Source organism: Acomys russatus, chromosome 20 (assembly GCF_903995435.1).
Source record: "Acomys russatus chromosome 20, mAcoRus1.1, whole genome shotgun sequence".
Taxonomy (NCBI): domain Eukaryota; kingdom Metazoa; phylum Chordata; class Mammalia; order Rodentia; family Muridae; genus Acomys; species Acomys russatus.
Genome location: NC_067156.1, coordinates 24621920 through 24647741, shown reverse-complemented (window position 1 = coordinate 24647741; position 25822 = coordinate 24621920). Strand labels below are relative to the sequence as shown.

At 52.6% G+C, this 25822-nt stretch overlaps 1 protein-coding gene across 3 annotated transcripts in view; it reads left to right on the top strand.

The window, feature by feature from the left end:
* The window catches only part of Nrg2 (neuregulin 2), a 181784-nt gene that overhangs the window by 146822 nt on the left and 9140 nt on the right, over nt 1-25822 (top strand). The window contains exons 3-6 of one of the 3 annotated variants that reach the window (XM_051163185.1): nt 4823-4941; nt 12805-12925; nt 19451-19509; nt 24201-24224. In XM_051163185.1, the coding sequence (XP_051019142.1) occupies nt 4823-4941; nt 12805-12925; nt 19451-19509; nt 24201-24224 (323 nt within the window). Of the gene's footprint in view, nt 1-4822; nt 4942-12804; nt 12926-18983; nt 19061-19450; nt 19510-24200; nt 24225-25822 lie in introns of all 3 variants that reach the window. The other 2 variants (XM_051163187.1, XM_051163186.1) reach the window with 2 other exon arrangements.

Below are 25822 nucleotides of genomic sequence, written 5' to 3'. Positions count from 1 at the left end.
TGAACCACACTGCCTCATATCCCTCCCTTACAATACACACACAGACACACACACACACAGACATACACACAAACAGAGACAGACATACACACACGCAGACACACACACACACACACACACACACACACACACACACACACTCCACTCTGCTAAGGCACCACCACTTCCTGCCTCTGGTAACTTTAGCCTCTCTCCCTCATCCTCCAGCAAACTTCATCCTTGTCCATCCCTCTTCCAAAATGCTTTCCCATGCTGCTGTGTCCTCCCCACTTCCATCTGGTGCCCCATCTCCTTTGTTTCTTCTGTGTCAGTCACCTTGCCCCCCCCCCCCCCGAGAACCCCCTCCCGCTCCACCTTTCATCCTCTGTCCGTACTGCCCTGCCAAAGGCAGCCAGTTCAGCCCAGCCCCAACCCCTCCACCCCATGGCCTCTGGGCTCCCAAGCCTAGGCCTCCCAGCTGCACTTGGTACAGTGACAGCTATTGCCTCTCCCTGTGGCTTCTCCACTGGCCCTCCTAGGAGTCAGACCTCTCTCTCAGATCCCACTGGTGCCAGGCTGCACCTTAGGCTTCACTGCTGTTTCCCTCCCACCAGTGGGTGATACCACCCTCTTAAGGGCTTTCCATCTCTGAGATCCCAGGCAGCCACCTCTAGGCTTGGTCCACGCTGTGCTGCCAGCTGAGCCCTGAACACCACTCCTGAGGCCTGACAGGAGTCTCTGACTCAGAATGTTCCCAAGCAGCCCCTCCCACTCCACCATCACTAACTCAGCTGCTCCTTTCACGGTCCTCACCTGTGCACACCTGGATGCCCCCAACACCTGCCCCTTGCCATCTCTGCAGGTAGACACGACCACTCTACCCTGAATGTTTCTGATCTGCCCTCCCCTCTTGCCACCCTAACTCTCTCATGCCATACTCTTGGTTACCTCCTGGGCTCCTCTGTGAAGTTTGGTAATAGGTAGCCTGTAGGTATAAAGTACTGACTGTGTGTCAAGCACTCTGCTACAGGTTCAGGATGCACTGGTGAACAAGATAGCTGTGGCCCCTGTCCTCCTGAGTCTTTGGGCCAATTCCAGCATAGACTCTGGTTTGGAGAGGCAGGGGCGTGGGGGGAGCAGGGGACTCCACCTATTTTCCAGAGGGGGGAAAATTGATCATTTTGCTGGGCGGTGGTGGCGCATGCCTTTAATCCCAGCACTTGGGAGGCAGAGGCAGGCAGATCGCTGTGAGTTCAAGGCCAGCCTGGTCTACAAAGCAAATCCAGGATACTCAAGGCTACACAGAGAAAGCCTGTCTCAAAAAAAAAAAAAAAAAAAAAATCATTCTGCACCATTTTATTTATGATTCCTGTCCTCAGCCTCCTACTGCAACAGATGATCTTTCCAACACAGACCACCCTCCCCCCATCATCCTGCCTTATTTGACAGTCTTGGGGCCCTCCCAATCCTTTCTGGCCTAAACATCACCGCCATGCTGATCCATCCCTACTGCAGGCCAAACCCCTGCTCTTTCCTTTCACAACCCTGGACTTGGGCCCAGGCTGTCCTCTGTACTGGGGAAAACTGACCCTCTTGTTCCTGGCAAAGCCCTCCAAGGCCCATCTTAAACGTCGTGACTCGGGAATATCAACCCAAGCCCTCTGATTAGCTCTTGTCCCCTCTGATGGTACTTTAGACATAGCTGCATGTCACCATTGAGAGAGAGGTCAGTCACTCCTCCTCACAGGAGAGCCTCCACCTCATCTCCCTGCTCGCCTGTAGGCCTGGAAGCAGAGGTCCATATTCAGTATGGAGCTGACAAGAATCTCCCAGGCCCTCCTCCCCTGGGTGTGAGGTCATCCGGTCAGAGGCTGAGCAGGGAACCGTATGGAGAGTCCAAACCGTATGGAGAGTTCTAAACATGTCCTGGTTAAGCCTCAGATTCATCTGGTGACCTAACCCAGAGATGAGACCTAGTCAGGTCTTTCCCTGGGTGGTAGACTCTTGAATCTGAAGTATGCCATGCCCCTTCCCCGTGTGCTACCTTATAAAATGTTCCTTGTTCTACCTGTGCTGTCCCCTGGGCTCCAAGAAGTAAACTGTTAATTGTGGGGGAGTGGACCCTGACAAGGAATTTCTGATTATCTGTGACCAAGCTCCTCTCATTGACTCCAAGAGAACTGCCACCTCCCCACACTTCCCACTGTCCCCCACTGGGTACACCTCACCAGCACAGGAGCCAGAGGCAGGCACAGAGCTAGCAGCCTCCTTTTGATGAACCCTTCTCTGTCCTTCCTCCCTGAGTTCCTCAATCTCTGCCTGCCCAGGCTACATTCAGTCTTGGCATCTCTGTGTGCTGGCAGAGACCGCCTTCCTGACAGGGGCTGTCTGCCTGTCTCTGTGCCCGCTAGTTGCAGTGTCACCCAAGCCTTCCTGAGCCAGGAGAAAACTTGCCCCCCAAGCCCAGGGCACAGGCCCTCCCCTGCAGAACCGCACGTTCCCTTATTTATGAGGGGCAGGCTGGGACAGGCCCCTCAGGCAGGCAGGGGAGGCAGGCACTGAGAAAAGTGTGGGGCTGCCCAGATCCTGTCCCTGCCAGCAGAGAACTGGCTAGGGAAGGTGGGACAGCACCCTTTGCAGGGGCAGACCTGGGTCAGCACATTGATAAGGCAGCAGAGTGCACATCCTGCCTGCCTGCCTGCCTGCCTGCCTGCCAGGAAGACAAGGAGAGAACCCTGAATTCTAGGGACTCCAGATGGATCTAAGAACAAGGAGAGTGCAGAGTCCCAGAAACCTTAGGGCCAATTCTCGATGTAGCTCCAGATCTCTCCTCTCTGAGACTCCAGTGAACCAAGATGCACATACCTGCCACACCTGAGACTTGTTTTTCACCACACTCTTATTCCAAAAGGGAGGCCTTTGAAAGCCCTACCCTCCTTGATCCTGGTCTCATCCACCCTTTGGTGAGAGTCCTTCCTCCAAGTCTCAGGGTTGCTCCTTTGATGCTTTACCTTGTCCCTGCTACAAATGACGTTCTATGAGGAAAGCACCCTGAGTGCAGCTGTGGGTGAACATGAGGGTCTGGCTGGCTCTGTGTCCCCTCTGCATAAACTCTCTTGCCCTCGGCTGACACAGCACCCCCACCCCTAGTTGATAGAGGAAGGTTGTGGGCGGGCACAAGCCCAAGGAGAAAGGCCTGCATGAACCAGGTAGGGTAGAAGATATACATAGTCAAGCTGCTGTCGCCACCTTGATGAGGCCATCGCCACCGCAGTAAAGTCCATCAGTCCGCAGCAACCTCATGGGGATGTAAGAGGGAGATGTTTGGGAAGAGGCCAACTTCCAGAGGCAGAGGTGAAGCCAAGAAGGAGATGCTTTCTGCTCAGCTCCCCTCCCATTGCTTCCCCGCCCCTCACTCCCCATCCCCCACCCCCAGCAGTGTCATAGCTGTCTTTTGCATTCCTTGGAGCTCAGGTAGGGCAATGACAGCCTAGCTATACCCTGTCATTACTCCAGCAAACTGTGCATATGCGAGGCATCTGATTTTTTTTTTTTAATACATCACTAGAAAGAAGAGGAAAACACAGCATATAAAGACACCTTGTCCTTACTGGGGCCCCTGGCTTTATCCAGATCACTTTCTGCCCCCACCCCTGCTGGAGAGCATCAGACGCAGGAAGGGTTGGGAGCTGTGAACAGAACCTTGCAGAGCCAAGACATCCCAGAGTAGGTGCAGGGAAAGCCTTGAGAAGGAAGCAGAGGTTGCTTGAGGCTTCAGGACGAAGCCAAAGCTGGACTGGAAAGCCGGGTTGCCTGGAGTTACCACTTGGAGGAGGGGCTGCTGGAACCTGGCCTCAGACCACTCAAGTGAGAGACTGGATGAAGGGGCAGCCCTGGCTTCTGGTGTCCTCACGCACCTCCACTCGTGGTCCACCTCCGCTTTGCCTTGCTTAGTGTCCGCCAGCAACCCAAGAGCCCTCAAAGATTTACTTTCCCCACGTGTAAGAAGAGGACGCCCTGACTAGCCCTGAGGTTCCAGACCCCCAGAGTACATAGTTTCCAGAGCACATGGGAGGTGTTTGGTATACATTTGTGGGAGGAATTAAACAAAAGCCTCTTGGAAAGGGTACAGAGAGCCCCTCAACAGCAAGGCTGAGTGGACCGTAGGAGAGAGCCACAGATTTAGGCTGGTGCCCTGACACAGTTACCACTAAAACTATCATACAGGTTTTCTCCTAACTCCCTGGGAGCCAGAATCCATGGTGCTGCTGTAACGGAGAATCCAGATGAGACCACTTATAAACAGTAGGGATGTGTTTGGCCCACAGTTGTAGAGGCTGCAAATTCCACAATCAAGGATATAAGGGCCTTTCCAACGCTGTGCATCCTCACGACCTGCTAGCACCACTGCAGTGGAGAAGTGGGGACCAGTAGACTTTGGGAGACACCTTTGGGAAACCATAACACTGAACAGTGACAATCTTCCACTTCTATGGATGGCCAAGGCAGCTGGAAATGAGAGACACACCGTTTGGCTTCCTAAGGGCACTCTTTCCCTAGAAAAATGATGCAAAGAAACTCAGCTGCAGGAAAAGAGATGTGAGAGTTCACGGAGTTAACGCATGTATGCTGTGGCTGTGTTGCCCTAAGGGTTCAAGTTTGCCCCCCAGCTCCAGGGTTCGGTGTACTTCCTGCATTCCAGAAAAGGCGGGCCCGAAGGACCCATCTTCTCCCCCAACCTACACAGCCACTGGGGGTTCTGTGAAGTGACCAGCTGGTGAACCACGATAAGACCCGGTAGCCCTGGCTCACGCCTCTCTCCCTCTTTCCTCTCCCAAACCAGAAAGAACTCACGGCTACAGTTCAATAAAGTGAAGGTGGAAGATGCTGGGGAGTATGTCTGCGAGGCTGAGAACATCCTTGGGAAGGACACCGTGAGGGGCCGGCTCCACGTCAACAGCGGTAGGTGTCCCTCAGCAGTGAGAAGGGTCCTGGGGGTGGGCAGAGTGGGTCAGCTGCCCCCTCAGGCCTCAGGAGACCAGCACATGATCTATCTTGCACTCAACCCCCCCTTCCCCCCTCCCTCCGGCTGCTGCATATCAAACCCAAGATCTCAGCTGATTCAGAGAAATGCACTCAAAGCATAAATGTTTAGTTTAGTTATCTGGGCCTGGAAGACCCGCCAGCTCTCATTTTAAATACCCTGAAAACTAAATATTTTGAAATCAAGAGTGGGGGGGGGGAGGATATTTTTAGAAGGCAATTATGAGAGACTGGGCTTTTGGAGCAAGGCTAGGGGAGAGACAGGCCTGGGGTGGGTATGAGCTGCCTGCCTGTTGCCAGCTGCATTGTTGGACACCTGAGGTGGGCTGGAGGGTGGGAGGCCCATGGGCAGCCTCCATTTAGGCATAACAGACCTGTCTCACAGACCCCATGCCCTCTTTGAAGAATAACAAAAGAGGGCCTCGGAATGATTTGGCTTCCTGGCTCACAGGGTCTGATAACGTCATCAGAACAGAGAACACCTTTCTGCTGGCTTGTTTCCTCAGTCTCCAGTTCGAGGCCTAGAAAGTCACCTCTCCTCCCTGCCTGAGCTGGGCACCCACACAGACTGAGCCTACCATGGAGGGTTTGCCGCCCCTGGCCTAGGATCTGACCCTGTGTATGTTGCCCCCTGGCTACATTACCACATCTCAGCCTTGCAGTGCAGATTTAAAGAGGAACCTGTAGCATTACTTAGGCCACAGGTCAGCCCAGCTCCTGTCTGCCCCCAACCTCAGGCTTCCTGGGCTCTCATGCCACTGTGTCACAGAAGTCTGAGTCTCCGTGCACTGGACAGCCTGCTTTCTAGATCTTTCTCACATATGTCCCTTCTGCCCCATCCCTACCTCAAGGGCAGCCATGGCCCAGGCTCTGTCCTCACTCATGTGTGGCAGCTCAATGTCCTCTTGAAGTGACTCCCTGAAGCCACACCCTTTTCCCCATCTGACCTCACTCCCCATCCTTTCAGAAAACAAGCAGGCTTCCTCCTTGACCGTCTGCTCACTGCAGTGTCACTCTGGGTCCAAACCCAATCCTGGCTTGCCTCTTGTCCCACCATGGTCTGGTGGCATCTCTTGAATTCTAGCCTTAAGGCTCCCTACACCTGCTGGATTTGTTCTGGGCTTTGACCACCCGGCACAGGAGAAGCCCCAGGACAGTGACAAGAACAGATGATGCGGTCCCCTGGGAGTTCTGGTCACATCTTCCTTTTCCTAAGCTAGGCTCTATCTGCATTGTCTTGTGGACCTTTCTTTGGGAGAGGCTCAGGAAGGTTGCACAGTTTGCGCAGAGTCAGACAGCTCGTTAGTGATAGAGTGCTACAAGGTGGAAGTCATTTGTAAACTCGGCCTTGGCACATGACATGGGCCTGTTTACTACTCTGCCTTCAGGGCCTAGCACAATGCCTGCCTCACAATACATAGCTGGAAAATGTTATATTGAAGAAATTGCAATCTAGGATTAGGGATGTAGTTCAGTGGTAGAGCTCTTGCCTAGTTGTGCCAAGCCTGAGTTTCGATATCTTCTTTTTTGTTTTGTTTTGTTTTGTTGTTTTCTGAGACAAGGTTTCTCTACATAGCCCTGGCTATCTGTAAAGTCATTGTATAAACCAGACTGGCCTTGAACTTACAGAGATCCACCTGCCTCTGCCTCCCAAGTGTTGGGTTTAAAGGCATTTGCTGATACACCCAACTTTCAATATGATTTTTTAATTTAAAAAAAGAAAGAAAGAAAGTTCTCCTCCAAGTTCTTTGTGGCCTCCTCCATGTCCTTGACCTGAGCTCTGCTGACTCTAAAGCTGTCCCAAAGTGGGATGTACCTGGGCTTAGCACCTGTCATAGTGGGCCGACATCCTCCGATGCACTTAGGTTTCCCATTTTATTAACTTTCTGGGCTAGAACTGACAAGAATCCGACTTAAACCAACCTCAAGGTGTTCGTTTATTGGCTCATGAAGCTAGGAAGTTCAAAGGTCATCTATCTCCATATGGACGGGAGTCCAAGAGTGAAGGGTGGGTTGGTTTCTTGCTTTCCTACTATGAAATAGCACCTCCTGTACTGAGGGAGTAGAGCAGGAAGAGAAGGCACCTGCCTCAGAGAGCTCCATCTCAACCACCCCTCATCCCTGTGTCCTCCTGGGGCAGGCACAAGAATGGCTTCTTATTCATCCTACTGAGGTCACAAGCACACTTGGCCCTGTTACTGTGCTCAGAGATGCGTGGAACACCATCTTTGCCAGGCTTATGTGTGTGCAGAATGGCTGTAAAGAGGTAGGGCACGCTGAGCAAAGGCCCAGAAGGACCACCATCTAACTATGTGAGGCAAAGGGAACAGGGAAGGGCTCCCACGCAGAACACCACAGCTACGCCCTCTCGGCTGCCCAGGCCTGGGGTCGTGAGGGTCTTTACTCACTAGTAATTGCCAGCCCCAGCCTGTGAACGGCCTCCTTAGCCTGCAGCATGTCATCCTTTGACAGGCTTGGGAGGCAGACAGTGCACCTTTGGGCTGAGCATAGGGTCTCATGCAGCCCTGGAATCCCAGCTGCCCACGGACCTCAATGCCTCTGGTCTCTGCAGCTCTTTCTAGAGCTCAGAGATTTGCATGGGTTCCAGCTCTGTGTCTCACAGCTTCCCCCTCATAGGCTGAGCTACATGGTCTTAACCTTCCCCTAAACTCCTAGGATTCTGAGTTGGCTGCTGAGACTGTCACCAACACATGTGTACGCATCCTCACACGCACCACACACACCTTTTCTGCTGCCCTGTCTAGTCCATGGCAGGCAACACTACTCCTGATGTGGAGAACTGGTCAGGACCATTTTCTCAGGCAGAGATGCATGGATCCCATGTTTACCAGTGAAACCCAGCCAACTTGCAGCGACCTCGCCCTGAGGAGGGGGTGGAGGGCGGGCATCGGGCAGCTCTGCCTGCCCCCAATGACTCATCCCAAGATGGGTTGGCATGGCCCGCCCAGGCCCCAGGCAAATAGGGCCACAGGGGTAGAGCATCAAAGGGCATCATCCCACTCTTGGGTGGCTACCTACCTCCCCATTAGGGTGGAGCCATAGTCCTTCTTCCCAGATCAGAGCAGGCCCTCCGGAAGTGACAGCTCTGGGTCTCATGGGAGCTTCCAACCTCCCTTAGCCTGACAGGGAAAAGGAGTCTGGAGACATAGACGGAGCTTATAACAGAACAGTCTGCATGGTGCAACCTTACAGAAGCCAGCAGCCAGTCCCAAGTGAAAGGGACTGTCCCAGGGATACCAAGTGCAAGGCAAACAGGTTTGATATGAAGTGTTACAGGCCTGCAGGCATATGGCCTCTGGGCCAGGAGGTTGGTAGTTGTACACATCTATGTATGCACACATGAGCACACACCATCACACCAGTTGTATATAGCACACCCTGCTCTGAGCTCAGAGAGGCTCAGCCCTGGTCACAGCACCATACATCAGATGCCAGGGAGGTAAAGTGCTAGGCCTGAAAGTGGGTGCTGCTCCTAACAAAGTAGAGAAAGGATAGACACCTAAGTCAAATGAAAAGGAGCTGTTTGCACAGCAAGGTGGGGGCAGGCTCACTCAAGGCAAAGGACCTTAAAGAGAGGCAGAAGTTTGTCCATGCTCACAAGCAGCTGCAGCCAGGACAGAAGAGATGCTCAGTGCTTGCTCAGCCTCTGTCTCATTTCATCTTCCTCTAAAGGTCTGGGACAGTTTGCACCAAGACACTCATGGCAACTGCTCCCTGGGTTTTCCCCTTCTGGGCATGGTTTTAATTAATTTTTTAGATATAATTTTCATACCATAAAATGTTTTGTTTTTTTTTTAGTATAGTCACCAACTTATGTAACCATCCCCACCAATTCTAGGACATTTTCATCATCACTCCAGAAACTCCATGTGCATTAGCCGTCACTCCCCCACTTTTCCCTACAATCCCACAACCACTGCTCTTGCTTTCTGCCCACGTGGATTAACTTGTAGTAGACATTTTACATAAGTGTAACTATATAGTAAGTGGCCTTAGCATACCTTAAGGCCCATCCATGTTGCAGCACGTAAGAGTGCACTCCTTTTATGGTAAAATAATAGCCCAGCGTGTGAACGTACTGTTTTTTATTCATCCATTCAGTGGCTTGAGTTGTTGAATCATTTGGGTCATTTCCACATTTGAGCTGATGAATAGCGCTTCCGCGGACGCTCATGGTCAGAGGTTTGTAAGCACATGTGTCTGTCTTGAGGATACACCCATGAGTGGAATTTCTTGAGTGCATGGTAACTCTGCAGATTTTAATTTTATTTATTTATTTATTTATTTATTTTTTAACAAACTCCCTGACCAAATGCCTAAGCAACCAGGCTACTGTACATTCGCACCAGCAGTGTGTCCCCAAGGTTCTATGCCCTCATATCTCCCCACCTCTTGCTGTTTTCCAGCCCCACCACTCTGGCCCTCTTAGTAGGTAGGAAGTGGTGTCTCACTGTGGCGCTGGCTTCACCTCCCTAACAATACCTCAGCAGTATTTGCTTGTGAGAGGAGACAATGTTTTACAGAAAAGGAATTGCCAGCCAGGCTAAGGACACTAGACTACGCTCAGGGAAACAGCAGAGGGCTGCCCTCACGAATGAGATAACATGTTTGCTCGTTTGTTCTATCAACAAATATTAAGCACCTATTCTGTGTCAGGCGTTTGGCTAGATGGTGGGGTTTAGTGAAACACGCTAGATGTGACCACACCGCAAGGAGCTCATGGGTTCTAGTGGAGGGGCCGGTAGTGGCACGCTTGGTTCCTTAGTCAGCTTGTGCAGTGAACAGAAAGAATGTGGGGGTTGTAGCCATCTTGAGAAGCCCAGAGAAGCTGCACTGAGAGAGATATTTGAAAGGTCCTGGACGGCAGGGCACCTGGCTTGTTGGAGCAACTAAAATGTGTGTAGTCAAAATATCTTTTAAGAGGGACTGGAGAGATGGCTCAGTGGTTAAGAGCACTGTTTGCTCTTCCAGAGGTCCTGAGTTCAATTCCCAGCAACCACATGGTGGCTCACAACTGCGATCTGAGGCCCTCTTCTGACATGTAGATAAGAGTACTCATATACATAAAAGTAAAATAAATAAATCGTTTTTAAAAATATGTTTTAAGAGAACATGATTAAAAAAAATGGCAGACAGGTGATGAGACTAAGATTAGACCTGATGAGGGGTCGGGGGCTTTATTCCCACTACAAATGGGCACCACCAAAGAGCTCTGGTTGTGGAAGGAATTGACACAGTTTATATATTTCGAAGACACTGTGGCAGCTTTCAAGCAATAAGGCCAGAGTGAAGGCAAGTGTGAGCCAGGAGGACCAGTAAGTAAGGTCACCCAAGGAAGATATGGCAGTGACCTAGACCAGGAAAGGAAGTAGGAGGCATAAATCAAGCCTCTTGGTGTGATGGGAGTGGCCGTCCTTGGAGGTACATGACAATAAAGTAGAACGAAGAAATGAAAGATGCTTTCTAGGACCTTGGGGCTCACAGGCATGAGGAAGACTAGCAAAAGGGTTGGGACCGATAACTGGGAGGCTAGTTTAGACACACTGGACTTGGGGTAACCGCAAGCCATCCCAGTGGAGAGCTTTCCAAATACAAAGGAACGGTGGCAAACTACACACATGTTCACAAGGGAATAAGAATGTGTTGCCTTGGGACCTGCGAGTGACAGACCAGTGTGAGGACACCACCATGGCCTGTAGGGTAAACATCTCCCTACTGTGTGGCTTCACAACCAGGACAGCTGTGATAACGTAGCCTGAGAAGGCCTGTGCCCATCACTCCCTGACACCTCCGTGACTAGCTCCCCCACTACACTTTCTTCTTGCTTTTCCGGAGTCTGGGCATCAGCCCCATGATATGGTATTGGCAGTAGACCACACCTAGGCAGCCATTCAGTGGTCTCTTCTTCAGTGGTCCCTGCATCCTCACTGCCACCCACTGTTCAGTCAGCCTAGCAGAATAATAGTGAAGGCACAACAGCAGGAGGTCTCTGCCACCACGGATGCAGAGGAGCCATGCTAAGCCTGGCAGGTCCAGGCCAAAATTCCTTTGGCTTAGCCAATGCCCCTGGGAGGCCGCAGACTGTGGTCCACGTTTATCTGCTCATGTCAAGCCTGGGTGCTGTTCTTTCACAAGGGACAGGGTATCTAGCAGGAATACACCACTGCAGCTCTAGACAGGCACCTTGCCGTTCTCTCTCTTCACTCCTCCTTCGAGGGGTAACCAAAGTGCAAGACAACCTCGAAATCCCACACTCTAGGATCTGCCCGGTGCTGGGCTTTATAACTTGCAGACGTGGCCACCTCACTTGTGTCTCTTCTTTGTCCCTTTCTTAGTTTCCTGGGTCTCTGTGACCCAGAATTGGAGCAAACACCAGTAAAAGCTGCTTCTGCCTCACCAGCATGTGGGTCCCAGCTGGGTTTGCAGTGGAGCCCTAGAGGGGACCTCAGCAGGGGTGGGGCCTGAGATGCCAACTCTGCAACAGGCATGGGGTAAAGGAGGGGGTGGGAGCTGGCCCTCCCCTCTGAGTTTTATCTGTGAGCGCCTCAGACATATACAGAGGCAGTGCTGTGTGTACTCTCCAGTCCCCCACGCTCCATCTGTCTCCCTACATGTCTAAACAGTGAGGGTGCCAAGCGCCTGCCTGCTCCATCCTCCTCTCACCTCCTCCCCGCTGCCTCCCCAGAGGAGATAAGGGTAGCCAAGGTGGAGTGGGACACCTCAGTCTGAGGACCACCACTGGGCAGGAATGAAAGCCCCTCAGCACCTCAGAGCCCAAAGAAGGAGCAAGGGCTCCTTTTTTGGCTGAGCATCCTGGGAAAACAGTGTGGGGCAATTGCCTTACAAAAGAAGTTTTTGCATTTAAAGCCAGATTTCTGGACACTGTCCCCTGCTAAAGGAGCGAGCAAAAGATTCATTCTTCTCACTGACTCAAGCTAGCCTGATCATCAGCTGGGCAGCCTGGATTAGGAGCCTGAGAGCCCAGCCTTTCTCCCACCCAGTTTTCACATCCCAGCTGTGCCCCCCCCCACCTCACCCCCCACCCTCTCCCCATACATCGCCTCCTGAACTCCATGACTTACAGTTTAGGCTGGCCGAGGTCTGAAGGCTCCCTCCACAGCCACAATTGACAAAGGGGGGTGGGGAGCCGGCTGGTGTGGGGACATGAAGGAGACCCTGAACAATTCTAGAGACAGGATATAATAGCCTTCTTAACATCCCAGCGCTGGGAACAAGAAGGGAGAAGAGTGGAAGCCCAAGTCCGATCGATGGTGTTGTGTTCTCCCTCCTCCAGCCCAGACACACACACCTTCCCCGAGCTCAGAAAATGACAGTATCTGAAAGGTGTCATTTCCTTGAGTCCCCTGGTCCACCATAAGAATCTGAGCAGTGCAGATGGATGCCATTTCCTACACCAACATCTAGTGGAGTGGCCCCAGAGGGAGACGGGAATGGAGCAGAGGTCAGGCCTTCCTCCAATGGAGGAAGCTCTTTCTGTTCTCTTCCACCCTCCAAAACAGTGGGGGATGGGGGTAGGAACACCCTGGTTTTGTAGGTTTGCCAAGAATGGGAAGGCAGAATCACACTGAGCTGGCGGTCTGTCGTGGCTTCCCATTTGCTTTGTTGCCCACCAAAGCATTCCTACAGATCCTAGTGACTTCCACTTTTGAGATGGGTACAGGAAAGAACATGAAGGAAGTGATCCCCTGGGCCCAGAGGTGGTCTCAGTGGGTCACTAGCACGTGTCTCTCATACCTCCAGTGAGCACCACTCTGTCATCATGGTCGGGGCATGCGCGGAAGTGCAACGAGACAGCCAAGTCCTACTGTGTGAATGGAGGCGTGTGCTACTACATCGAAGGCATCAACCAGCTCTCCTGCAAGTAAGTGACCTGCGGGGGTGGGCACGGGGCAAGAGCAAGGGAGGAGATGCTGGGGCACAAGTGGAGGGCTCTAGAAAAGTGAGCTTCAAGCTGCTTGAAAGTGATCCCCAAGGGGCACAGAAGGGGGCTTTGCCCACTTTCTAGGACCTTCCTGGATTCTTAAGATGTCTAAGCTCTAAGGGGTGTGTGAACTCCTACAGACCCAGGTTCCTAGGCCACTATCACTTTGTCCCCCCCAGTGTCCACCTCTTACCAACATTCTGCAGGAGGTGGGGGTACCAGTCTAAAGCACTGCATGTTCCCTCTCTCTTCTCTCTCTCTCCCCTTCCCCACCCCTCTCTCTCCCTTTTCCCCTCCCACTTCTCTCTCTTCCGGTTTTCTCCCCTCCCTTCCTCCCTCCCCCTCCCTCTCTCTTCTCTCTCTCTCCCTCCTCTCTCCCCTCTCTCTCCTCTCTCTCCTCTCTCTTTCTCTCTCCATCTCCAAGCAACTCTCCAAATTTGTCCTGAGTGAACACACCCGAGCTGATTTTTCTCTAGTAGTAATAAGCCTTGAAGAGTGAGGCAGGACACAGGCTCCAGAGCCCTCGGCACCTGATGACCCCACTCTTGTTGTCTAGGGGGGAAGTAGGGGTTTACCCAGAGCCCAGCGTTGGCCTTAGATCTGCCTGTTCTTTCTGCCCAGCTGACCGCCCCCCGCCCCCCGCCAATGGCCAGTTCTTCCCTGAGCACTGCTTGTGCCATTTTAACCCCAGCCCTTCTCTATGGAAGGTTGGGGGGGGAAGGGGGGAAGGGAGGCTGTAGCAAGGACAGCACCACAGGATTGGTCCAATGGAGGAGGTGAAGGTAGCCCCAGCAGGAAAAACAAGGAGCTCAGAAACCCATTACCCATACTGCAGCACCCAGGACAGGTGTGAATGAGGCCACCAGAAAGGGCTCTTTCAATCCCAGCAGGTCTTCTGGGCAATCCTTCTGCATGTGTGTGAGGAGGGTGACACAAACTTGAGGAGTGCAACTCTGGCCAGCTCTTAAGGAAGAATAGAAAGGGGTCTGTCTAGTCAACAACTTGGAGTTCTCCAAGCAACCTGTGCCAAGGGCCCCAGACTAGGTGTGAAAGCTGGCCCATTCCTATGGCATATAGACAAAGGCCACCAAAGTGTTGCTAGTTCAGGAAGAGAGAAAGACGGTTTTGACCTCCTGGTAGAAGAACCTCAGGCTTTCCTGCCTCTGGCCCTCCAGGCCAGACCTTGCACCCCTATCACTGGGTTGGCCTTTCTAGGAATGTGAGCCTGCAGAGAACACTGGGACTTTTAAAGAACCCTGCACATGCCAATAGGGTCCCAGTATCTGTGTCTCCTCCCACTCACCCACAGGAGAGCTTGGTGGCACTGCCAGGCAGAACTGTGGCTCTGGCCCCAGCTGGCCTCCTTGCTGGCTTCCTCCATGGTCTCACCCTTCACCTGCTGTCACCCCCTTCCCTGTCTCCTCCCTCCTGAACCCCTCAGGGAAGTTCCAAGAGCAACAACAGGTACTCCAGGAAAGTTCAAGGCCTGGCCTGGGCTTCTAATATGCAGCAGTACATAAGAGCAGCTCAGGCCCAGATAGATGCTCTGAGCTCTTTGGAACAGACCTCCTAGAGACTCACAGAGATCCCAGTATGCCTTACAGAGATGCCCCAGCCCCGACACCCCTTCCTCTATGCCATACCAGGCCTCTCATTGTCCCTGACTCCTTGGACCCCCTGAACCACCCCCCAAAGAATCCAGCATTATCACTGAAGTCAGCCTTGGCTGCAGATAGGAAGGTTCTGCACCCCCAGACAGGCACAAGGACAAAGCAGGTCCCCCAGAACCCAGGTTCTAAAATGGATTGCAGTGTAAGAAAGGGAAGGATGAGACAATGGCTCCCAGGGGAACCTGCCAACATCACTGTGGCCCTAGGAGCCAGAGAATATGCCCTCCAACATTTGAAAGGAGCAGGGAGAGGGGCCTGAGCCCTTGTGAACACGAGCCCTGTTTCCTCCCCCAAACCAGGGCAACTTGGTTTCAAATGTAAAATTGGTACCCAGAGCCATCACTTCCCCATCTTTGCCCCACCTGGGACAGCCCCAGTCAAGGTTCCATAACTTACTTCCCTGAACCCCTTTGTCACATTCAAGGGAGAAGGGCATCCCTGGCTGGGACTGCAGTCCTTGGAGCTGTGCTGGAGAAGGGCAGTGGGGAGGGGGCCGGGCAGAGCCCAGAGGCCATTCTGAGGGTGGGAAACTGGGTGGGAAGGGGGGGCAGGCCTCTTGGGGTTTCTGATGACACCTGAGTGGAGTAACAAGGAAAGAACTTAGGAAACGGGACTCACGTCTACCATTTGTGCTGTTTGTTTACTTTTTATTTTGATTTTTTTGCATTTCCGCTTAGCTTGGATAATGAAACTACACTGGTCAGTTTCATTCCAGTTTCTATAAAACTCAGTTTTCCTTCCTGGTTTTCTTACACTTGTTGCTGTGTATTGGTTCAGAGCCCCCCAGGGAGTGTTGGAAAGCAGGCAGGCACACTCCGTAACCCTCTTTTGTTTTTCTGGAAGTCAGTGCCAAAAGAAACAATGTCACTGATGCTGAATTTTGTTTAAAAAAAAAAAAAAAAAAGAAAAGAAAGAAAAAGAAAACTTAAGGAGACTTGAAAATGAGGGTCCAAATCAAGGTGACTGTCCCCTGTCTGGGCCAGACAGGGACCTCCACGCCTCCTCTTGCCGTTTTCTCCTCTTCTCTCCGTGTGTTTGTTGAGCACGGTTGGTGCGTGACTCTTGGGGACTGGTTCAGGGGATGATGACAGAACAAGACTCTCTTTCCAGCCCTGTGCACATACCAGTGGCATGCTTCTCTCTTCCATCAGCTCCTTCATCCCCAGCTTCCCCCACCCCATCCCACCCCATCCCACCCCATCCCACCCCATCCCACCCCATCTGCCTGCTCATCCTCACTATACCACCCTCCCTCGTGAGCTCCAAGACCCTGGCTCCCTCCAGTGCCTGGGGCACAGCCTCATCCTTCATCCTTCCTTTCCCAGGTGAGGGCAGCACACATGGCATTATCCCCAGGCTACCAAAAGGAGAAAACTGAGGCCCGGGAGGTGGGCGGGGAACGGAGACAGCAGAGGTCCTGACCTCTCTGCCACCCCAGATGTAGCCCGTGGGCTTTCCTCTCTGCCCTTCTCTCACCCCAGCTCTTCTCCAGCCCCAGGCTCAGACCTTCTCGGTCAGAGGTGACGCCTATAGGAAGGTCTAGGAAGGCTGCAGCCTGCTGCCCCTTCGGACCGGCCCCTTAGTCATCCCTATTTGACTGGGAGCCACCAGCCACCAGCCACCAGCCACCAGCCAGGCACCCGCACCCAGTGCAGACTCCTCTCATGTTGAGAAAGGGAGACACCTGGCTCCTGCTACACTGGACACTGGTCTGGCTGCAAAGCAGAAAGGCCAAAGGCCCTGCTCACACCTAGAACCTTCTCTAAGGAAGCCTGAGTCTCTACACACGGGACTACAGAGAAAAGTAGGAATGTCCAGGAGCCCCTAAAGGAGCTAGTACCCCCAAAAGGATAGCACTGGCTATCACCCTTCCCCACCCTGGCCACCCTATCATCCAAGGCCTTTTCTGTACCCAGCGAGGAAGAGCACCCCTTTCTCAGGTGCAAGGCTAGCACCAGAGTGTTGTTGCACTAATGGCATAGCGCATTTATCTTGTGGACCAGTCAATGGTGCCACCTGGGATTACACAATTCAGTAGCCTTGAGCAGGCAGTCAGACTAGAACAGGCTGAGCATGGGACAGGGACACAGCGGTATATTTATAGATGTCGCTGGTCTCCAAGACTCATGGGACAGCAGCCCTGATGTCAAATACGTTTCTTTGTCCCTTCCTGCCCCTGAACTCAACTGTTCTCTCTTACACACACACACACACACACACACACACACACACACACACACACACACCTGATTTCTCTGTCTCTAAGATCCCAACTAGTGTCTGACAATGGACACAGTCAAGCCTGTTCCTCTCCTGTTACTTTGTAGAATCCCAGAGTCATATTTGACAACTTCTGGGTCTTTATCCTCTATTCCCAAAGGTGATTCCTTTGAAAAAGAGTCACTTCACCCACTCCTAATCTCTCTCTCTCACTCTCTCTCTCTCTCTCACACACACACACATACACACACACACACACACCAGGGCTCAGGAGTGAAGAAAGACCAGCTGAGCCTGGCTGGAGTCCATTGGGAAGCCTCGGCCACTTCCTCCATCTTTCGTGGGCTAAAGTGACTAGAGTCAGGGACCAGAGGTATTGAAGAAGGGCTCCTCCCTTAAGCCACCAGATTCAACAGGGTGAAGCGTGCTTGCTGCTGTCCACCCTCAACAGTTGTACTTCCCAGCCAGACCTCCAATGGGCCAGGCACATGTGCACTCCTGCTCCACCACTACAATGTCCGGGTCTCCCTCCTTCCCCAGCCCAGAGAGAGACCACAGGCCCAAAGACACTCCAGCTTTCTGTCCACAAGCCACTGCCTTTCCCTGTTCCTCCAGGTTAGAGGCCACAGGGCTTTCATGATTATCTACAGCAGCCAATGGCTAGAGCTTAACTTCAAGGCCACGGGCTCTCTTGTTAAGTACAGTAGAAGGCTAAGGCAGAGAGTTCTTGCCTCCTGAGGAAGTCCAGGCTGACTAATGTTGCACAGTAGCCTGGTACTGAGGGCCTTCCCTAGTCCCTAGGAGACTGCAGGCCAGGGCAACAGAGACCTGTTCCTGAAGAGAGCTGCGTATAGGGGCCAGTACAGCCCTGCCTGTGAGCTTCTCCCTAGGTGGCTAGCTTTCCTGAGGTTCAGAAGAGAGTGCAGGACTGGGCATGTCTCCTAGAGATCTACGAGGCTGGGACTTGCTTAAGGGGCGAGGTGGCAGCCAGAGAACAGAAGGAAGTGTACCTTGAGGGTACAAGAAGGTCAGGGAGAAGGGAGTGGGTGGGCGGTGCCTTAGAGCAGCAAGGAAGGAGAGGCGATCCAGGCCAAAGCCAGGCCACAGTGGGAGAACAGGTCCCAGGAAAAGGGCAGGCAGGCCAAGGCTGGCTTCCAGCTGGCTCCCCCTGACCCAGGTGTTATAGGAAGGCAGCTTTGGGATGCTGGCAAGTCCACCTCTCTCCAGCTCCCCTTTTCCCCACTTAGCTTTCCCCACAGCTACTGCTTTAGGGCAACCTTCAACAAACTATGCCCTCTTAAAAAGTGCCTTCTGTTCCGGACCAGCCAGAGCTATAGCAGAGACCCTGTCTCAAAATACACAAAACTTCCTTGGTCAAACAAGTCTGTATAGTTGCTATTAGCTCCTACAAAGCTTTGCATAACCCTTCCTTCCTACGCTAATAGAGACTGCCACTCTACAGGAGCCCTGGGGGGGTGCATTTCCCAAACATTTTGGGCCACAGATCCTTCTTTGAGAGAACAAATCAAATACCTCCTAGGTCCCTTTAGTCCTGAGCACACAGTGTAAGAACAGCCTAGCAGAATTCTACTTCGAGTTTTCTGGGAGCTGTTTTTATAGAGGAGGAAACCTGCCCAGAGTCCTGGAGAGAGTCCCTCAACAGAGCCTGGAGGAGTGACAGCAGGAACTTGTATCCCATAAGTCTGCCTGCCTGGCACCCAGAGGCTACAGTTCTGGCTTCCCAGGGCACCAGGCAGGTGAGAATGAAAGCCCCCCAACCAGTAAGACAGTTAGTCAATGCCCTCCCACCTTCCCCCACCCAACTTCCCTAACTCATCCTTCCCCCCCCTCCCCACTCCCACCCCACCTCACCCCACCCTCCGGCCCAACCCAACCCGCCCCATCCCCCACAGAGCCACATGGATTAGCGCGGTCCGTCTGTCTGTAAGATGGCAGAGCCCTCCACCCAGCCCCTGGCTCCAGCTCCAAGTGTGACCCCAAGCGCCTGACTTGGTTTTCTCATTCATCACTGCGCACTTTGATTTCTAACCTTAGCCTCGTGGATGATGCCAGTTTGTTCTGTGATTTTTCCCCTTTTCCTTCTCCAGATGTCCAAACGGATTCTTCGGACAGAGATGTTTGGAGAAACTGCCTTTGCGATTGTACATGCCAGATCCTAAGCAAAGTATGTTTGAAGATACAAACACAAGTCCCTGCTCCTTAGAAAGCTTCCGGGTGCAGTCCCCCCAATATAGGGCGTAGGGCCAGGGGTGTTGGTTGTTTTGATCTTTGGCTGTTACGTTTTGTTTCTCTCTTCTTTTTTTGTACTTTGGTTCGTTAGTTATTTTCGTTTTGTTTTTGTTTTTGCTTTGTTTTATCATTTTTTTCTTTTTTTGGCCTAATCCTTGGGTTTAAAGTTCAGGGCTACAGGTAAGGGGCAGAGTGGCAAGGCCAGTACAAATGGTAACCGTGGCGAGGAACCTAGCTGGCATTGGCAGGAGCCTGTGCCGGGGTGTTGCAATGCCTGTGTCTTGCTATCCTGGCTCTCTCTTTCTGGTTTTCTTTCTTTTGGTAGGTGTCCTGTGGGATACACCGGGGACAGGTGTCAGCAGTTCGCAATGGTCAACTTCTCCAGTATGTTTCTTTCTTCTATTTCTTTTCTTCCCTGGTGACTGGCAATCTCCCCATGTGGGAGGGATGGGGCCTTACATACCAAGTTTTGGAGGGAACAGGGGTGTCCTGAGCGCTTACCAGTAGCCTCTGTAGAGGAGACAATACACCCCTGTCTCCCTACCCACCTTCATAAGTCGCCTGTATCGCCTGAGAATAGTAATGCAGAACTCTCTGCAGCAGCCTGGCCATGTGCAGGTCTCTCCCCTCTTCCGGGGTCAGTCTGCCAAATGTAGGAAGAGGCATTTGCAGGGCCCTCCCCTGCCTCTGAAGGGTGTTTGAAGGTATCAGGCTGCTAATGAGCCTGGCAGGGAGTGTACACATGTTTTTTGCCGGTATCTTTGAGAGAAAGGAAAAGGTCTCAAAAGCCTGCCTTCTGGTCCAGCCAGAATGGTTCTAGGAGCAAGGCAGAGGGAAGACTGAAAGAGAGCAGGCCCCAGGGCAGTGGTTTCCGTGGCCGCCAAAGACATTCATACGGCTACAGGCTAGGGTGGACTGAGAGTTTCTGCAGATGCTAACAGACTCAAGGGGTAGTTGGTGACTCTTCCCAAGACCTCTCTGGTCTGAACACTATCCAGACTCTCATCTCTTTTCTTTCTTCCACAACGGACAAGGGAATGAGCCTTTGCAGCCCAAAGATTTGGCTGAATAGTGGATATTTGTAATTAGGGCCTGGGAGCAGTTCCTTCAAGCACCACCAGGTGGAGGTGGAACAGAGCAAGTCCGGATAGTCACCCTTGGTTTGGTATCCAGTGGTATGTAGGCCTTTAAGACCAGAACCATGTCACCCATCGTCCTGCATAGCAGACCAGCCCCCTGCTCATTTTTAGGGAGGCCATCTGGGACCTGAGGGCAGCAAGAAACCAGAGAACCCAGGAGGAACTTGGATGTTGGGAAAGAAACTCCATAAAAATGCCAAAGATGAAACCCAGGGGCCACTAGGTAGCATATCCAGAAAAGCGGTTTAGAGTTTGGGTCTCAGGGTGGAAAATGAGTCCTCACAATTGTCCTCAGACCATAGGACGAAGCCCAGAAACTGTGTCAGCTGCCCTCGGAAGGAGCGTTTGAGCCCCAGCAGGTGACCACAATGTGAAAGGCAAGACTCTCTCAGACTCCTCCAGTCACAGTTACAAGCTATGGAGGAAGAAAGGACAGAGGCAGGATACGTGAGCAAGACAGGAAGTCCTAACGAATTCTCTACAGCTCAAGCTCTGGGAGAATTTCAAAATCAGATCCAGCCTATGTTGGAGACCTCTGGGGGCAGGGGGAGCCTCAGGAGAGCACAGAGCAGATAGGCAGAGTTGGGCAGGTAAAAGAGACAGTGGTGGGGGGTGGGGGGAGTCCTGTTCCTGTCCATCCTTGGCCAAGAGCCTCCACAGCTTAGGAAACTGTTCTGGTCAGAGAGCAACAGGGCCTCCAGAACACAGGCTACTGTGCAAAGCCCCTTGGCCAGCTACATCATGTCACCTTTCAGCCTATGTCTGCTGGGAGGGGTCATAGGGGCACTGGGGAAAAAAACAAAGCCTGCAAATGCAGTCCCAGCCTTCCTGCCTGTGCCATCCATACCGTGCAGGTGCCTTTATGTGGAGGGTCCCTGTTCTTCAGGCAGGTTCCCTGGGGGCCCTTATGATAGTGAGTTCAAAGATGTCACCCTGTGTCCCCTGAAGTGCTTAGCTGCCCATCTAGAACTGCCAGATGCCTGGATCCCTGGTCCTGGGCCCCACTTGAGTGCTCTGGATTTGTTCTCTTGCCTGTAGACTGAGGATAGAAGGCAGCACTGAGGGTGATGCGTGAGAGGGGCTCCCCCTAAAGCCTGCCATTATCACTAGAGGGCAATTTAGTATCTCTCCCGACTATAGGTGGCAAGGAGGGCAGGAAAAGAATTAGTCCTTGGAGAATGCTTCCCAGCATCGTTAGGCAAAGCATCTGACCTTGCCACCTACCCAGACCACCTCAAAATCAGGCAACCTCTTTTCAGAGGCTAAGAAAACAGCCTCAGGCCCCCAATAGGACTTTGAATTTTTCTCCTACTACGGGCCCTGACCTCCTGAAAGGGAAAGCTGACCCATCTGTATCCCACATATGTATGATTACACACTCACACACATGAACAAACACCAAATGTGTGCTTGCACACACACACACGCACATGTTCACATCTGCACATACATCACTGTCTCCTCATCCAAGCACTTTATGACTGTCATTTGGTTATAATCAAAACAATAAATTTTCATATTTCCTAAGAAGCCTGGCCCTGATGGAAATCCAACATCCCATTTACAGGTCAATATGAACATTTCTGGCCTGAGACTCAGTGGGACCACCCTATCTGGCTAAGTACCATGCAAGAAACATGAATAGAAGACTGCTCCCCTAACGACAAACAGACACAGCTGTACATCCCCTCAGCATCTGTCCCCAGGCTTCCCAGGAAGAAAGTCACCTACCTAGTGACTGGCCAGACTCTCAGTTGCCTCACCAGTCATGCCAGGCACCACTGGCCTATCCTAACCAGGAACCCTGGGAGCTGCTGCTGACATGGTTTGGTTCCCAGAGAAGTGACCTGGAAGAAAATCCTCAGAGGGCTTTGAGAGGCTTGCTCGTGTCTGCAGGTGACCACCACCCTCAGGAATAGCCAGGCACGCCTGAGCAGGAGCACCATAGCTTAGCCCCATGATCCCCCGCCAGTCTCCACTCTGCCTCCCAATTTCCTGCGTCACCTTGAGAAAGTTTCCTGGCACCGTGGGTAGACGTTAAGAACATTGTCTGAAAGTGAGCCGAGGACTAGCCCTTAGAACCTGGCGAGGCTGGTCTGCTGTCTCTCAGCTGAGTGTGGCTGGACATCAGAAATGTGCTCCCGAGTGCTTCAAAGCCCTAAGACATCAGAATGCACTGTTCGGGAACGTCTCCGAGACCCTTTGATCTAGCAGGAGAGGATCACTTAGCTGAGCTGCACTTAGTTAGGGCTTCAAGGGGTCACAGCAAAACTGCAGAGAAGCCAGCTCTTCAACATCACCCCAGCTTCAGAGTGGCGGGGACGCAGAGGGCTTGCGTTTGAAGTGCTGGGATCAGCACTTCCTTGATGTGGCCTCTGCGCAGAACTGGTGGGGTCAGAACTCCAGGATCTTTCCCAAGATGCTTGGGGTCAGGACCTTCTTGGTCTCTGGCTCAGAGCCACCCACTCTGCCGCTCTTTCCAAATGCAGGTCCCTCCGAAATCCCTTTCAGAAAGCATGGGGAGATGGGCCAGATAATGCTCAGGATGCCCTTCCTCCACAGCAGATGAGAAGTCAAGCCCAGTGCCACACCCTCACCAGGTCTAGGGAGCTGACCTGGCTGATGTGAAAGCTGCCAGGAGGGGTGTGTGCCCAGGCAGGTGCGAACAGGACCCCTGGCACACACGGATGCTGAACCTCCTGTTGGCCAGGTCTGCTCACATCTGCCTCTGTGTACAGGTGCTTTGGAGAGAACAGATGCCACGGATCATCCACATCCACACAGATAGTTAGGGATGAAACAGAGCCCAGGGTCTGTAGGACAGAACAGGCCGTGCCTTAGAAGGAAAGGCGAGCTCTTTAAAACACCGCTGGGACTTCTGGGCTCCCACCCAGACCTTCTCCCATTGGCCCAGATGGTTCTGAAGAACAGCCAGGTTTTCAGACCTCCCAGGATCCCATGGCAAGGCCTGATCCCCCCACCCCTACGCCATCGCAGTTGAGGGACTGAGACCTAGATGGGTTGGGCATCTCTTGGAGTCACAGACAATGGCAGAGAAGACCCTTAGACCAAGGTCCTTTTATTTAATGCCCCAACGTTGTGACCTATGAAAGGTCTGTACGCATACGTTCAGGTAACAGTCTCACTTCCAACGCTGTGATTTGTCCACAGTATAAGGAGTGGGCATGGTCCACAGATAGACTCGCTCTTCCTGTGCTCTGAGTTGTAGGTGATCTCCTAAGTAATGAGATGGGTCTGGGTACCACAGCTCAACCTGAGAGCCCAGGGTATATAGGATGTCTAGTGGAGCGATGGCTTGCTGCGTGGCATCTCCTCCTCTCCCCGTTCTACACACTGAAGGACACCAAAGCTCCACAGTCAGACTGCAAGGAGATATGCCAGGCCAGCTAGGCCTGTGGCAGAAGGCAGCAGGGACATGGAGCCAGTCTCAAAACATGACACAGTCATTTGAACAATGGAAAAGGACCCCAGTGAATGAACTAGGAGTGGGGCAGACTGACTTCAGGAGGGTCTGGTGATGCCGAAGGGTAGGACTGGAGCCAGGAGGAGGGGACTGGACACTCCTCCTTCAGCCCTACCCCACTTGCCCTCTGCTCCTGGGGGACATTGCCAACTGACTCTTTCACCTGTGCCTTCTCACCAGGTACTAACTCCATTGCTCACCTCTTAAAGCCCCTTCCTTCCCTGCCAGTTCTAACACGGCCTCTCTTTGCCTTCTTGGGGCTCTCAGGGACTGGGGACCAGGGAGGGAGCTCAGGAGGGGCACTACTAACTCACTTTCACCTCACAGGCTGCCCTGTTCTGACGAGTTCTGACTAACGTTTTTTTTCTCTCTTTCTCTCTCCTGCCTTCCCCTTCTCTTTCTCATTCTCTCTCCCCCTGCCCCTCTCACTCTCCTTCCTTCTGCACTGCCAGAGCACCTTGGATTTGAGTTAAAGGGTATGGATCCTGATTGTCCCTCTGAATCTTCTGCACAGCCCCTCTCCACAGCCTCTGACACCAGGATTGCGGACGTTAGGTTTCCCTTCCCCTCAAAGGGAAAGGGGATGATTCTGGAAACTTCCCTGGCCTCATCAAGATGCTCTAGCATCAGCTATGGTCATCTAGAGACAGACAGGAAAATTTCATGAGGAGCAGGGTGGCCTGGTGCTCAGTTAGCACCGCCTGCAGGGGAGGAACCTGCAGGGACTAGCCATCCCAAGCTGTACGGCCATTCAGTAACCAAGCCAGACATGGCTGCTTGAAGGGCTGCTGTCTGCAGACCACAGAAGCCTGGTTTGGGGAGCTATGCAGAGAGGCCACTTTTCCCATCTCACCTTGATCCTCTTTCCTTCCCGAGTCCACTGCTTCACGTTCTGCACGAGGCTGGAAGCTGACAACTTCCCATTTGCTTCTGTCCCTGCATTGCGTCTGTCTGCCAGGCTCTGCCATCTGCTTGAGACTTTCACTCTCTTCATGATCTGTCCCTACAGTGGCATGCAGTATGTGTGTATCTGTGGGCAGAACCGCTAAGGAGCTAATCTGCACCTACCCTTCCCCTGCCTCCCAGAAACGTATGTGTGATTCCCTCACAGAGCCACAAACACTGCCCTTTGACCTTTAGAAGAGACATTCCTGTCTATCTGTCTGGAAGATACTTTGAGGATTAGCATTTTAAGCTCTCTGGCTTGGTGCAGGGTGACTCCAACCTAGCCCCAAGGATCCAGATGAAGCTTAGCACCACAAGCATCCGGCGCAGGGGTCATGAAAATGCTGTGGGGGTAGGGGGAGCACCAGACGTGGTTCAGAAAGGCTTTTTCATGGCAGCCCTGGGGAGACGCTAGTCCCCATCGGTTGCTCTCAGTAGAAGGCAAAACACCAAGTCTGCATGTGAGTGTCTGTCTGAGTCTCAGGCTATATTGAGTGGAGAGGAGGGTGGAGGCTGGGATTTTGGAGGCAGGCACAGGAATGAATCTGCAGGTATGTGTGGATGGAGGAACTGGAATGTCTAGCTAGCAGGTGTCTCAGGGCAGGACTCATGAATACAGAAAGGCTGTGGAACGTGTTTGTGTTAAGCTCAGAGCACTTGGGGTTGAAACTGCCAGCACATGGAAGTGACTGTGGGTGTGTGTCTGTCTTGGCGGGGAGGGGGAGGGGATGCAATCACTTGCCTACTCAAATAAGTATCTGCTCAACACCAGAGCCTACCACACATAGCATCCCCACCCTCCTGGAACTGCGTTCATGGAGGAGTCAGCAACAAATGGCAAACACTGTTGACGAGTGATACAGGAAGGAATGAAAGAAGGAAGGAAGGAAGGAAGGAAGGAAGGAAAGGAAAGTGAGCTCAGGGGTTAGCTTGGCTGCTGTAGAGAGCTACTGTGACTAACAATCAAGAAATGGTTTGTCCCACGTGGTGCTTCTGGTAGCCAGCCCTCCAAACAACTGGGGGAGAAAATTGAAGGCAAGGGACACAACGCACACAGGCTTGCCTTATTCGGTGGACAGAGATGCTGCTGCTGGCTCCAAGCACAACAGGTCATGGACAAGATCCAAAT